Raw genomic sequence first — 15,581 nt, forward strand, 5'->3', positions numbered from 1 at the left:
GTTTGTTTATTCAGGTTCTTCAAAAGTTGTATTCATAAATTCTGATTTTTATTTTTTTTACTGAAAGAAAAATACAGTGCAAAACAATTATGAATTGGTATATTTTTAAGCGGGAAAGGCAAATTTGATCCAGAATTAAAAACAAAAGCCTTGATTCTGTTTGAGATTATTATTACAGAGATTACCTATGAAACCTACATTTGATTACCTATTTCTATGAATATAAACAGCGTGACCGTAACCTTCTGTAAACCAGTATGTTTTAATAAAATGATGGGTAACAGCATGTTTTCATTAATCAGGACAATGTTCATGGTGAACTAAAGTTTGCATTAACGTTTCCCTAAATAGAAACACAAATGTTGACCACAGCATCGTCTCACGAAACAATGTCGTCGACAATTGAGGTAAACCTGTTGGAAAATGTGTTTATTCCAATGCTGCGGTGAAGAGTCAGAAATGAGAAGTGTTTTTACTCCAACAGCAGCGTGATCTTTCAGAAACACCGTTCACACCATAACATCCATCCAGTAGCTGTTTGGGGGCTATCATTTAAAAAAAAAAAAAAAAAAAATTCAGATCAGTTGATGTTCACTTTAAAAGGCGTATTTAAGTTGAGATTAGAAGAGCTACTCGATGGATATTATGGTGAAAACTGTTTGAGTTATAAAGTAACCAGAACAGTTTTTTTAACAAAACAAATTCTTTCTATTGGTTGAAATTGCAGCAGACAAAAAAAATGGAAATCCTTTTTTTAAATTTAGGTGAACTGTCTCTTTCAAAAAAAAAAAAGTGATTAATCTCAAGATTCAAAGTCTGTTGCATAGTTGTAAAAAGTGTTTTTACACGTTTTGGGAAATGCACTCTTGACAAGAGTTCAATGAGAAGATTGATACCGCAGATGTTTTGCGTGTTAAATATGAAGCACGTCAGGAGGCGCTTAGCTTAGCATAAAGACTGGTAGCGGAGGGAAACGGCTAGCATGGCTTTAATCCAGCACCTAACGCTCACATATTGGACAGAAATAGTGAGCTTTAGATGTGTATTTATGTATACTTGGTATTGATATCATCATCTAACTCTGCAAGAAAACAAGCGAGCGCATTTCCCAAAAGATCAAACTATTCCTTACGTAAAATATGTACAAGATACGATCAAAGATGAGTAAATAATGGATGTCTTAAGGTGAAAATCTGCTTTTTAGACGATAACAGGTAAATAAGCTGAACTCACTCGTTGTGATTCTGCACACGCGTCCTATTAAATGTAAACAAAACAAATATAACAGCGCTAAAGCCAGAGATGAGTGAGTGCCTTCAGAGGACTTAAGCGTCAAAGTGAAAGGTGCCAAAAAAAACCAACATGGCATTTAATATTATTCTATAATGGTACGTTATAGAAAGAGTATCGTCATTTCTTGGCTTACACCTTTAAAACGTCTAAGAATTTCTGCCTTTGCCTGCGTTCTCACGCTGAAAATCAGGTGAAATGTGTGTGTGTGGGGAGGAGGGAATCGTAAAAATAGTCCCGTCACACATGAAACTCTTGTCATCGTAACAGGTTTGGCAGCGAAGAGGCAATTTCAAATATGCAGGATTTTACAGCAACAGTGATTACTTTGGTATTAGTGCATAGGTGCAGTTCTAGATACCAGAGCTGTAGTAATGAGGAATATGTACACATTCTTTGATATATTAACTTTAAGTCGTGTCACGCAGCAGGATGAGGTTAGCTCGACACTGAGCAGAGGACACGCTGCCTGTGGTCCTCCAGGAGATGGAGTGATGCTCATGGAGGAAACGGGTGCTCTTCTCTCTGAGGAGGCTGCGCCTCGTTCCTCGCTCGTCCGCCCCGACGCTCCACCGGCTTCTATTTGCATTCAGCCTGTGTAAATCACCGGGGACAGGACCATCGATTTAGACAACAAGTAATTGTCCGTCAGCTGGCGTCAGACTGAAGTCAGACAGCCGGCCTGCCCTGAACAGCTCCGTGTCTCCTCCTGGTGGACCGCAGGGTGAAAGAGAGAGCTTGTGTCTGGCAAATGTGCAAAAGTTTCAAGTCAAAGACGCGGCAGGGTCGACCGACCGGCCTCATCACATCCCGAACTCTGTCCTCCAAAGTGTTTTTGACTGGGCGCCTTTAATCTGCAAGACAAAGAATGTGTCATCAGTCAGACAACTCACACACGGCAATGCATCCTTAAACGCCTCCGTTTGAAAGAATAGTAATAGGCCCAGAGTGAGACGATCAACAGCACCTCATACGCTGGTAGGGAACAACCAGCAGCCGCTTAGCTTAGCACAGACTGGGAACGGCTAGCCGGGCCTCTGTCCAGAGGTATTCAAATCTTTCCCGTGTCAAACATGTCACCAAAAACTGGAAGACAATTACCTTAATCTTGTGAATAGTCTTTACATTTTGCAGCAGCATCTAAACGAGAACCTATGAGATAAAAAAAGAACCAACGTCAGATGTTTTCTTTACACAATCTAAAGTTTGTCTTTTGAGAGAAGATTGCTGCAAACATAATGGGCGCCGTATGTTTCGTGTTACCTGCGATTGGTCGACCACCAGCCAGCGCTCGGTGCTCTTCTGCATGTCCTGTCCGCTCAGAGGCTCCCGCAGTCGGATCTTAACTTCAACACGACCGCCTGTGGCTTTACGGCCGTCCATCACCTGGCAACGGAGACAAGTTACTAGCGACTATTGGTCCCCGAACACCTTGGATAACAACCGTTACGCCTCCTCCTCTCCGCTTGTTTCATGGTGTTTTGAATCAAACTCGCCTCTACAATCTCCCGGATCTCGCTCTGCGACTCCAGTTTTTCCAGCTTCACGAGGGCCGTCCCGATCGGCTTGTCGCTCCTCAAGAAACCGCTGAGAGACCAAAGCCAGCGTCACTGCCACAGTCTCAACACGACAACACACAGCTGGTTTGGGGTTTTTTTTTTAGCGACACGCATAAAACTGGAAGTAAGACAAACTTCTCTTTGTCTACATGTTTTTAGTCACACACCTCAATTGTGTGAATTGACATGAATATATCAAACTTCTTGTGTCTAAATGAACACTGAAAAGTTCAATTGGACTAAAACATGTCGCTGGAAAAGAACATTTGGGGATTTTGCTTTGGTAAAAAAACACTAATAGTCTTACTTTAACGTTGATGTCTCTCTCTCACTCACAGAGAGAAATACATCTTTTTTTTTAATCCAATTCAAGCAAATATTGTATCAAGATAAAAGCTTCCACTTCTGAGATTTAAGCCACAAATTTAGAGAACATCCTGTCCTGACAGCGAGGTGCCGCTGCGGTGAATCGGCGAGCTGAGGCAGCGTGGGGTCGACGCCCTGCGGGGCGAGCGGCGGTGGGTGACTCACCCTTTGTGCAGCAGCTCCAGCTTCAGCCCTTTAGACGTCACCACCCTCTTGAAGCCGCGGTGGTTACGATTGATCGACAGGGTGAAGCTCTGGTTGTACTCTGGGTTGAAAAGAGATCTCAGATGAAATTACACTTCACGTGGAGGAAAACAAAATACAATGTAAATATTTACAATTATTTATAATAATAGGTTTCATGGATTTACTTGCTGCACTACAGCATCACATTCATGGAGAGTTTTGTGCCCAAACCTCTTGGGAAAAGTGAAACCTTAACATGTTTGTCTCTAGTTGTAGATACAAACACATGAAGGCCACTAATCTACTGCGAGGTTGTTCACGTCTCACCTGGGGAGTTAGTGTTCTTGACGACGGCTGTTTTGTGTTTCTGCGGCTGCTCCTGGTGACAACAACGCACAAACCAAACGCTTTAAGGAGAGCGGTCACCTGTTTGAGTCGTCTCGGCCGCCTGCGGCGACGGGGACAACTAACAGCAGCTGTGGTCGGAGTCTCTTACCGCGCTGGGGTACGGGAAGTCAAACTTCACGAAGGCATCCAGATCGTTGGTTTGAATTCCTGAAGGAGAAAGAGAACGTTTCTCAAAAAGCATCAACCAGGATGAGCTTTTGCAAACGGTTCGGGTTAATGACAAAACATGACATTAAACTATTGAAGACTTGTTAATTTTTTTAGAACTGTTGACGTACTTTAAGATTTTGAACCAAGATTAATTTGAACTTGTCACCAGAATCATAGCAAAGCAAGACACCAGATTTAAAGGACTCTCACGTTGAATTGAAGCTGTAAATCACACAGTTTCAATGTTTTCATCCATGTGGACGTGCTGTTCTGCATATGAAGCCTGGTTGATAAAGAATTGTAACGTTACCACTCGGAGCAGGAAGATTCATCCCTTTGACGATGACGACAACCAGGTCGGTGCTGCTGAGGTCTGGGAATATCCTGAAGGGAAGAGAAAGAAGGGAGGGATGAGTGATTTATTGCTTCGGCATCCACTAATGATACAAGCATCTCTGACCTCACTGGCACTGGAAGCTTTCACTTTTGCAAACCTCAATAACTAATGAATCATAAAACTACCTGACAGTGTGAAAAGATCTCTCCTCAAAGTGATGTTTAGGAGGAGGCAGAGCTCTGGACTGAGCCAGCTTCAGGACCTCCAGACTCTTTTTACAACTCTCTGCCATCTTCTCAAACCTAGAATACACACACACACACACACACACACACACACACACACACACACACACACACACAGTGGGGACTTTATAACATTAATAATAACAACAGTAATTCAATAAATAATTAATCTGTTTTTACATGTTATAAACTGTATAATTGGTTCATTTTAGAGAGTGGATAATGCATTTTATTATAATAGATAAACAGTCTTATTGTTAATGAAAATAGTCCAGCGTTATAACAGAGTTATAATATAGTTTAAGAATGAATTCATATATTTAAACTGTTGTTGCGCAGGAAGCTCACCTCGTTGTTTCGGCGACGTTCCCCAGGTGTGTGAACTGCTTGGAGTGAGTCATACATTTCTAAAAAAAAAAGAGAGGGAAAAACACATATGTCAAATATCTTAATGAAAATAGATACAAAAAGTGGAGCGCAATGAGACTGGGAGTAGAAAAGCTAATCTTTTTTGGGATCAGAAATGATGAATATATATATATATATATATATATATATATATATATATATATATATATATATATATATATATATATATATATATATATATATATATATATATATATATATATATATCAGAGCTAGAGATTAAAGCTTCTTCTGGGCAAAGGGAAACCTGAATATGAAGAAGTCTACTACTAAGGTATTATGAAATTTAAAAGGTAAATACATTAACAAAATAAAATGACTTGACATCAGGATCTGAGAGTTCTGTTATGAAATTAATATTTGTATGGGTTTTGTATTCACTTTTGTATTCTGTGTTTCCTTTTGCTGATAGTTTGTTACAATGACCAGAAGCAGATGATAAACATCTGTCCTATTTAACGTTACATGACGATAAGTTTCTAAAAGTCATTGAATTTGAGGTTTTGAGAAATGTAAAAAAAAGCATCTATTTCTAAACATTGGCTATTCTGTCATTTTACCTCGTACTGCTCTTTCAGGATCTTGGCCAATTGTGTGTACAGCTGCTCGGCCTTCTCTGAGATCTGCACGTCGCTGTGATGAACCAGGATGAAGTCCTCGTCTTCGTCACCAGGGGGCGACGGCACCTGCAGGTCAACAACAGAGGCGTCTCCATGTGTTCTCGTCAGCCATGAACATGTGCAATACTTTGACTTTTGATGACATTTTCATGACATATTATATGTAGACTCCATCTGATATTTCTACAACATACTCTACCACCGTACAACTTTTTAAAGACCTTTTAAATGACATACTAGACTATTTTAAACATACTATGACTTAGTATGTGACTTTTTTAGGTCATTTTTATGACCTGTTACTCAAACTGAGCAAACAGAAATAACTAACTAAAGTCACAATAATCATAATACTCTCATCCAAGTCAATTAAAATATTAACTATTGATAACTCCAAGCTGGGTCTCCGTACATCATGAATGCATTTATTTCCAGAGTAAACTGTCCGTCTGCTCACCGCACTAATGTCCACACTCCTGCCGCTGCGAGCAGCCTCGATCATGGGTTCGAAGCCCTTGGCGGTGCGGAGGAAGACCTTGGCCTGCTCCATGTCGTTCTTCTGCTTCGCCTGCAGAGCCGCCTTCATGTACTGCTTCTTCCTGCCCTCCAGAAACTCAAGCTGCTGAGCCGCTGCAACACGAGAAAGACAAAGTAAACCGAATGCAAACATGTAGATGGTTTTATTTTTTAGAGGGGATCAGGTTTATCTCTGAGAGGTGTTTCATTAGAACAGGTATGGCTTGCTTTCTTTGTTACACACGGTCAAGCAAATAAGGTCATTTGCAGCTTAACTGCAGGTGGAAGAACCGGACTCCTCACACACACACAGATGTTTTTGTTCTCGTTTGGACAGTATTTGTTACGTTATTAATATTAGAGCTGTAACTAATTATACATCACAGAACTGTGGTGCATTCAGGCAACCTTTACAGTTACAAAGTTAGAATCCCTTGAATAACTTCCAGTGACTTTACTTGTGACAGAAATTAAAAGAGACTTCCGTGACCTGCTTAAGGACACGTTTCCTTTCGAGGACTGACCTGATGGTGAAAGTCCCTCCCTGGTGGTGGTTCTGTCGGGTGAAGCTGACGGAGTCCTTTTCCTTGCTTTCCCTGAAGTGGGGACATCCAGCATGAGCTTCTTTGGCTCTTCTGGAGCTGCAGGCTTGGACTGCAACAAACACAAAACACCGCGTCTGGAGAGGCTCGGCCTTGACCTGGTCAAAGCTGAGGGGGAGCGCCTACTCCTTACGCCAGCCGTGTCCCAGGGACAGGGTCCGAGAAGAACTAAAGAAGTGCACAGTTATCTCGGTGTGTATAGGCAAGGGCGTGGGAGGATCTCTCCAAAGTGGGAGTGGCAGTAGGCAGGTGCCAGTGGTTATGATATGATCTGACCTTGGTCAAGCGCTTAATGCGTGTTTGTAGATACAGCTTCAAAAACTTCAAACAGGGCAGCTGAACAGGTGTCAGATAGATTTACGTGTCTTTGAGAGAGTAGTAGGAGTAACTGCCGTCTTGTGAGCAGAGTTGGCAGATGAAACGTGCCGATGCTGTTTGGTTGATGGAGTCGTGTTTAACTGAACAGGTGTCGCACCACACATTAGTGCGAGTAATGGATGTCTGTGGTTCAACATGCTCGGACCTTGGTCACATGCTCAATCGTGTTTTTGTGATAAGCAGCAAGATACCATCTGCCATGACCATATTTAGACCCGCGTCCCTATTTAGCAGGATGCCCGTCTAACTACGACCATATTTAGACCCGTCTTAAAAAAACAGGAATGTACTACAGTGAATTAATGACAAAGACAATGTCTCTCAAAACTGTCAGTTCTATTCAATAAAGAGAAATGAAAAGGAACTTTAGAAAAGAACTCGTAATTTACATAAGCTAATCCTCAACACATCAATAAAGTGCGATATCAAAATATATAATGTGCTGCCGATGGCCCACCTCTTCTTCCTCATCCTCTTCATTCACTATTTCAGCATCATCGGTGGAGGAAAGCTTATCTGCTGCCTCCAGAGCAGCGATGAATCCCTGCTCCGCTCCCGTCTCCTTCTGGCCCGGGATTGGAGGAAAACCTGAAGAATAAAGCTAATGTGTAAATGTGACTGGCATCACTGTTCTTAAACCCGACGGTCTGGATTCACTGTTTTTATGTCTTGTGTCTCTGGCAGCTTTTATAGTCACACAGGACAAAGTCACACCCCAGGACAACTAAACCGAAAACACAAATTAATTTTTGTGGAACTAATAATAATAACAATTATATGTAAATTACATTCAACTAAAAAGGGATGATAAATCTCACCGGGGGGAACAGGCAGCTCCTCAAAGTTGACGGCTTTTCCTGCTTTGTGAGCTCGGATGGCGCTCTGGTATTGCTGCGGGAGGAGAGAGGTTCAATATCTTTAAAATGCTGCTGGACTCCAGTAGAAGGACAAACGATTTGCTTTAGTGCTGGAAGCGTATTGCTTTTAGGGTTTTAGTGTTGATGGTGCCGTTATTGATTTCTCTATTCCCGTTAATGCCTGTGCTGGTTTTCTTTAGTCATACATATTCATACCATTATAATATAAGATCAAATATGTTCAGAACTGGCCTGTGCCTATTCTGTCACACTTAAACATGACAAATCTGTCATACTGTCTTTAAAATGACTTGCCACACACACAAAAAAATAACGTTTCTTAAACCCATTTAAATATATTCGCTGTGCTTGACTGTACTATTGACTCAGGTTAAACTACAGATGGCAACTCTGATTGGTGTTTTATTATGTGCCAGTCCCCTTATATTCATCAGACCTGTAACTGATGGATGATTGTGTACAATAGAGTTCTGTCAATGTCGACGCAGGCTTCAGGAGGAGAGGCTCTCCTTGTACCTTGGCGATCCGGTCGTGCATCCGGGCCTTGCGGTCGTCTCCGCCGGCTTTGGCCTGACTGGACGCCTCCACATACTTGGCTCGTCTCTGCTCCAGAGCCTCCAGCACGTCCTTTGGAGCTGAAGGGGCTGATGTGGGCGCAGCAGCTGAGGGCAACAATGTTAACAAAGATGTTCTCAATATTGACTTCAGAAATGAATACATGAGACTAAGACTTTGACTCAGAACTGTGGAGGTAATTGGATTGGTAGTTAAAAAGCAGTTAAGATTCATTGTACTGCAGTGTGTCAGGTAAATATATAGCAAAAGACTGTACACTTCAGTTCACTTCAATTTTCTACTAGGAAAATTTGGTTGGCATTCAATTTTCTATTTTATTTTCACACAGCGACACGGCTTCAGTGACACGTAGCATATGTTTGAAGTCACCACTAATGTTCAGCCTCAAGCTCACACGAGCTGGTCGATGTAAAATACTGTGAAGAGACGGGGGAATTGGACACAAGAACTGCATGACTGAAACTTGAGCCATTGCAACAACACAAACAAAAGCGAATACATGCGGGGATAATATTTCTACCTGGAGCGACTGTAACCAGTTGGGTGACTTCTACGTTGGGTCTTGAGGGAGTTTCCCTCACTGGAGCAGAGCCTCCTCCTGCAGCTGAAATACAATCACACGAGATAAATGAAAACATACACAGGCGTAAACAACAGGTTTTATTACAGGTGGTGAACATATTTCTTGATGAAGCTACTGATTAGACATTTCCTTCCCGGAAGATACTTGCGACCTCTGTCGGGCTTCTAGACAAACTTCTTCACTTGGCTTTACTGCTTCAGAAAATAATCCAGACTCGTGTTTAAAACAAAACATTTCAAGAAATTATCGTTCTGCAAATTCTCAACATATTTACGATACTATATAGTTATATTGTTATCCAGGATTTATCATAATTTACCTGCAATTACATTTTTATTATCTAAAAATCCAGTGATTGAGTGTCCGTCTCTTATTTCCCCCTCTGTTCGCAGTTCATTCCTTCTGAAGGTCACCTTGAACTTGTGCTGTTAAAGGAGCTGTAGAAAGAGCGTTTGCATGGTTGTGCGCGTTACACTTATTTCACGTTGGACCAGTGTTCCTCACCCTGTGGAGATGGAGGAAGGCCACCCAGGTCGACTGCTTGTCCTTTTTCCAACGCCTCGATCACCGCATCAAATCTCTGCGACACAAAATACAAGAATCCCAAAACTCTCAAACATAATAATGGTCTTTGTCTACTTCCAAATTGTTGGCATGCTTCACATACTTGAGGAAAACCCTGCAGTCGGACTATGCAGCAACAGGCTCACACAACTATTTGACTCTTGCAATAATCCTGCAAAAGCATCAGGTTAAAAACACACTGTCTATTGTCACAAATAGCTGCTGCTACATTCCTACAGCAGAAAACTAGTTTGAATGTTGCTTCCAGTTGCAGCAGACACAAGGCTTTATTTTGTATTTAGCTTGTAGTGAACATAGATACATAAGTATTTTTGGATAAATTTAAATATCCTAAAAAAAAAAAAAAGGAATTCAAATTTATTCAAAACACTGCTGCACACGAGACACTGTCTTTGTTCGAAAACAATCCCGTAGGACTGTGGTCTCTCTCCTCACCTTGCTGGTCATGAAGTAAAGCTTGGCTTGCTCCACGTCTCCCTGCTTCTTGGCTCTCAGAGCTGCCATCCTGTATTCTTTCTGCCTCTCCAAAAGCAACGTCTTGGTCGACTCGGTCGCTGTGGATTCACGAGGACAGAAACCAGAACAAATAAGACAGGGAAAGGCCCACATTCACCCGACATCAAGAAGCTGGCAACGTGGAAGCATAGTGTGCGGAAATACATTATGAGAAATCAAATGAAAGATCCAAGTATTAATTGAGGTCTACTTCTGAAGTAATGCGCCAATATTTAACAAACTATTGACAAATTGAGGACCAAACAATGAATCTACAATCAGTTTTTTAGAGTGAGAGAAAAAGGTGGTTGGTGCTGATGATTGATCAGCTGCCTGGTTTTAATTGTATGCTGAATGTATACTTTCAATAACTATAATAATAATATATGTTCACTGATGTAACTTTGTACAACCCATCTCTCACGGACCATCTGTCGGACTGTTCTGCTCCTCTGGAGATGGGACGGTGCTCAGAGGGGTCAGGGCGGCAGAGGACGAGTGCTCCTCTTCACTGCTGGGGGTGAGGATGTCCGGTACAGCGGGCGTGGCCTCCGACTCCTCCTGCTGATCTGAAGATGTGGGTTCAGGAGGCGAGGGTACAGGGGGAGTTGGTAGATGGGGGACAGCAGGCGGAGAGGCGGCACTCGGGGCTCCAGTGGCAACAGGAGGAGGGATCTCTGCCTCGCTCACGGGTCTCCCTTTTTTAATACCCGCCAACATCGACTCCAGAGTCTGTAGAGAGAAACAACAACAATCAGAACCATCTGCAACTGTATAGGATGTCTGAAATCTGACATAAACACAATAACAATGAAACAACAAAATTAGTAAATATCATAACTAATGGGTTTCGAGAACCAATTTAAAAGATGACTAAAAGCCAGAGGTCTTCCTTTAGGGAGCTCCCATAATTTATAGAAAAGACCCAAATGGAATAATTATTTTCAGTCGATAAACTGCTTTTATTTTGCCTCTTGAATAGAATAAAGTTAAGATCGGGAATGGAATAATAGAGGCACTCAATACCACTGAAGCTAAACTAAAAAGACAAGACAATATATAACAGTGTAAAAAACATCAAGCTGGAACTAGACACACAGATAAAATAATAAAATACAACATTGACATGTCAAGTTGATTATTAGATGTTGTGACTTAAGCTGGATCTCTAATTCTCCAACATTTCTAGAAATCAGATTTTGTAAATGCTTTCTATTGTTAATTTATGCGACAAACAAACATTCTTGCAAAAAGAAACTGATAGACTTATATATTCATTGTAAGTTATTCATAAAAAAAACTTTTGGTTAAAAACATTGTTTTACCAGGGATCATTTATGAACACCTTATTGACATTTCAAACTGCAGACTTAATTACCGGCATTCTTATGTGATTTATAAGCTCTAATTAGACACGTGTACCAACAAATCCTGTGAAAACAGTTTGTAACATTGAAGAAAATACAGAGATAATTCATCACATATTTAAACAATAATTCATCAGCTAATATTGTAAAATGTAATCCTGCACCTTCACCATATAACGTGTCATCAGTCAGTAGTTTTACTCACCTTCAGGCCGCGATCGTATCTCCGGACTTTGGAGGTCTCCCCTGCAGTTTTGGCGTTTTGCAAGGCCGTCTTGTACATGAAAACTCTCTCCTCCAGGGTGTGTTGGAGGCTGCCGGGAGCTGCTGAGGAGACCTTCATGTCCTGCTGCTTGACCAAAACAACAGGCAGGTACTGTCAACATTATCCGAAAACAGCTGGTAATTCTACGCAAAAGGTCAATAAATTACTCAGAACTGTGTGTTGAGAAAGTATTTGCTACACAAAAATAAAAAGAGGGAATACATTCTGATCGCAATTTAAAGATATATATATATATATATATATATATATATATATATATATATATATATATATATATATATATATATATATATATATATATATCTTATATCACTGGTTTAAAATACTGCATACAGAGTATTAAACAGGAATGCACATATTTACTAGAAAGACTGAACCATGTAAATCTCAAGCGCATTATTCTACCAGTCACATTATAAAGTAAACAACTGTTGTTTGTTTATTAAACAAAAACATCTGAGGGTGTTTAACAGCAGTAAAGTTATGTCACGGAGGACAAATACGTCAGTCCATTGTTTCAGGTTTTGACACATATTTATTTAGGTGGCTGCTGGTGTCAATTTACAAGGCTGGCAGGGAGCAACGTTTGTCGTACCTGCGTCTGCTCTGGTGTTTCAGCTTGAGAAGCAGTGGCAGAGGATGTAGAGGAAACAGGTACAACATCCTCATCTTCCTCCTCACCCACCACTTCCTGTAGCTCTGCCTGAAAGAGAGGTGTGAGACAAGTTTTCCATTTGGTGAGACATGCATTTCAAAATGTGCAGATGAAATTACCGCGCTTTAAATCAATACAAGTAAAAAACAAACATCCTAATTAAACTGGAATGTTAGACCTGTAAAACGTTTTCGGATTATTAACATAGTTACTGTGGTTTTTGCACAGGAATTTATGCAGCATTATTTTACATACATGCTGCCCATGAAAGGTTGGGTTGTATTTTCTCTGGTCTTTGGGTCAACATGTGGACCAGTAATCACATCTGATTATAACATGTACACTTGATCCTGTCCAGCTTAACTTTGCAATGAAAATTGTGCTGGCTCTGCTCCAGTTTAACTAGGTTGGGAAGAGGATCAGTGTCTGGATAACTTGGCTCGTATCTTTGTAGATATATCGTCTTTATGGCTACAGAATCACTTTTACAATAGAAACATATTACTGGTTTAACTTTAGCAGACTTGAACAATGCACTCCTGTCTTTACAGGTCTCAGTATCAATGTGATCAAACAGCGGCAGCAACATCACTCCAGTTCTCAGCTCTTTGCACGAGCTTCCTGGTCTCTTCCACCACGCCGTCATACATTTAATATGTGGACACTGGGATTGTGCTGGTGATCATTGTAACTACTCAAACTACCTCCTTGAATGAACAAATGTAGTCGCAAATTCATCAACATTTTAGGATACCAAATGATACTAAAATATCAAATTATGTTACATTCTCACCATATAAAATTGGATGTATTAAAATGAATATATATCTTTCTATATTTGTTAATTCTGCTGCTGCAGAACAAAGTAACTGTCCCAATGTGTTTACAACATAGAGCACTGTGTTATTAACTCTACTATACTTGGGAATTTACATTCATTCAATGTAAACCTTAACATTAAATTACAGGCTCAGAAGGTATAAAGGAAACAAAACTTTTAAGGCTCACAAGCAGTACAGTCTTCTGTTTGATGCTCTACTGTTGTTTGTGGACGATTGCATCGAGTTCCTACAACAACTTGTATTGATCCTAGTGAATTTAAAAACGTGTGTCTGGTCAATGGCAGCCACAAACCCTGGCATGAGAGCAAAGATAGTAAACACAAAACCAACCAACAGATCTTCGTCGTCTTCCAGGTTACTGTCATCATCATCATCCTCATCCTCATCTTTCATACACTCGTCGGCCATTCTTGCAATGTCTTCCATGGGCAGCGGGCCTACGACAGAAACATAATGCCATGTATCCAACTGGGTTTGTATGCGAGATCAACAACATAAATTACATGTTAATCTAGCAATAATGTAACTAATAGTGCAATAGTGTCCATCTATATACACTTTTATAGAGCATAACCACTTTCCCAGGAAAATACACATGGAAAAACCTTTCTTGGTCACATAGTTATAGAGGTTTTCAACAACTTAGATGTATTATAATAATAATATACTATATAGCCAAAAGTAAGTGTTCACAAATAATATGTCCACACACACACAGACACCTGAACACAAACAACTGTAACTGTGTCTCCCTAAGAACTTGCAGAACTGTTTATTCCTCTGTACCTGTCAAAGTGCGAAAGAAAGCTTGAAACGCCAGGTTTTTTTTTTGAATAAATAATACAGGTTTGAGAAAGGGTCTTTGCACAGCTGCACATGGACAGATCCATAAGGAAAGGGTTTGGTGTGGCTTGTTTGGCCTGTCTAGATTCCTGACCCTAACCCCATCCAACACCTTTTGGGAGAGGACACGGGTCCGAGCTGTATCCTCTCCCAAAGAGCGCGTACACTCTCACTTACTTTTCCCCTTCTGCTTGGCCCTTCCTCCAACAGCTTTACTCCCAGTAATAGCAGCAAGTTCAGCCTCCAAGTCTGGGTCGTCCACGCTCCCCTCCATACCCATCATCATCTCCTCAGGGTTCAGGTCTACAAACAGACCCATCTGTAACCACAAAGTAAGGAGGTTAACGTCACCCTCTCGTTAGGGGAAACATTACACTTAACATGTGAAGTGCTGCTGTTACCTGCTTGGCAGCAGCAGCGCCCTGGCCTCTGGGCTGCGGCGCTCTCTTCTTTTTACCAAACATGTTGTTGTTGTTGTTGTTGTTGTTGTTGTTGTGGCTTGTTATTTCGCAAACCCCTCAGTGACACTAGGGCGACCCCAAACTGCAAAGAAAAGCACAGTTAAATTATCTTTTTTCTTTGACAACGGTCTCGTCACAGCGTTTATTCTAAGTCATGTGAGCGGTTGTCAGGTGGCTCCCAGACAGACAGAGTGGTAACGAGCTGCCCAATTGACGAGCAGCTAGCTGCTAGCTGCTAGCTGACCATGTTCGTCGCCTCTAACGGGAAAAGTTTGTTTATGAGAGATACGACGACTGTCCCTGAACATCCAGGATGAGTGTATCTTGCTTTAAAAGGCGCTGGTGTCTGTACCTGTTCGTTCAGCACATCGTCAGGTTGTTTTCAGAGGAACAGTTTCATTTCTGGGGTTTGACATGATTTGTTTGAGTACGCATGCGCAAAGCGAGGGTTCGTCCGTGCTAACTTTTAAAGGTACAGTTGTCAGATAGTCCTGCGAGGCGACGCTGAATGAATAAAATAAACATATTAATGTAAGTCAATAATAAATCCATGACTAACAATTCCCACGTTCTGGTTTGATCTTTCCCAGTCATATCACGATTCCATGTTTTGTCAGAAAACACCATGAACCTACACAAAGACATTCTCCTATCAAGACACACGTTTAAAATACATTAAAACTTTTTTACAATTTACATTTATTTTTTTACAACTTATATGTAGTAAAAACATCTAACTGTATATATATCCATACAATTTGAAATGTACATTTCATCAGCATGGTGTTTGCTGTCAGAATTAAATAATGTTTTTGACATCTGAGAATTTCCATACTAAATGTACTCAGATTTTAGATAATAAAAAAATAAAATACTAATAGATTAAAATAAAATAAAAATTGGGAGTATCTAAGAATCTTGTTG

At 40.8% G+C, this 15,581-nt stretch overlaps 1 protein-coding gene across 1 annotated transcript; it reads right to left on the reverse strand.

Annotated features, from left to right (window-relative positions):
- Positions 1–2: 2 nt before the first annotated feature.
- On the reverse strand, positions 3–15,108 carry cc2d1b (coiled-coil and C2 domain containing 1B). Its single transcript, XM_068599413.1, has 26 exons — positions 15,010–15,108; positions 14,598–14,739; positions 14,374–14,515; positions 13,684–13,790; positions 12,452–12,559; positions 11,776–11,919; positions 10,632–10,935; positions 10,144–10,262; positions 9,628–9,703; positions 9,061–9,144; positions 8,481–8,626; positions 7,905–7,977; positions 7,544–7,674; positions 6,631–6,760; positions 6,048–6,220; positions 5,531–5,656; positions 4,890–4,948; positions 4,482–4,598; positions 4,270–4,343; positions 3,898–3,956; positions 3,729–3,780; positions 3,381–3,480; positions 2,787–2,877; positions 2,554–2,676; positions 2,392–2,442; positions 3–2,144 (listed from the first exon to the last, which is right to left on the reverse strand). The coding sequence occupies exons 2-25, from the start codon at positions 14,658–14,660 to the stop codon at positions 2,431–2,433; spliced, it is 2,613 nt and encodes an 870-aa protein (XP_068455514.1). The 5' UTR covers positions 14,661–14,739; positions 15,010–15,108; the 3' UTR covers positions 3–2,144; positions 2,392–2,430.
- Between the last annotated feature and the right edge of the window lie 473 nt (positions 15,109–15,581).

The sequence above is a fragment of the Clinocottus analis genome, unplaced genomic scaffold (genome assembly GCF_023055335.1).
Source record: "Clinocottus analis isolate CAN_PGR_092001 unplaced genomic scaffold, fCliAna1.0.p SCAF_11, whole genome shotgun sequence".
Classification (NCBI taxonomy): Eukaryota; Metazoa; Chordata; class Actinopteri; order Perciformes; family Cottidae; genus Clinocottus; species Clinocottus analis.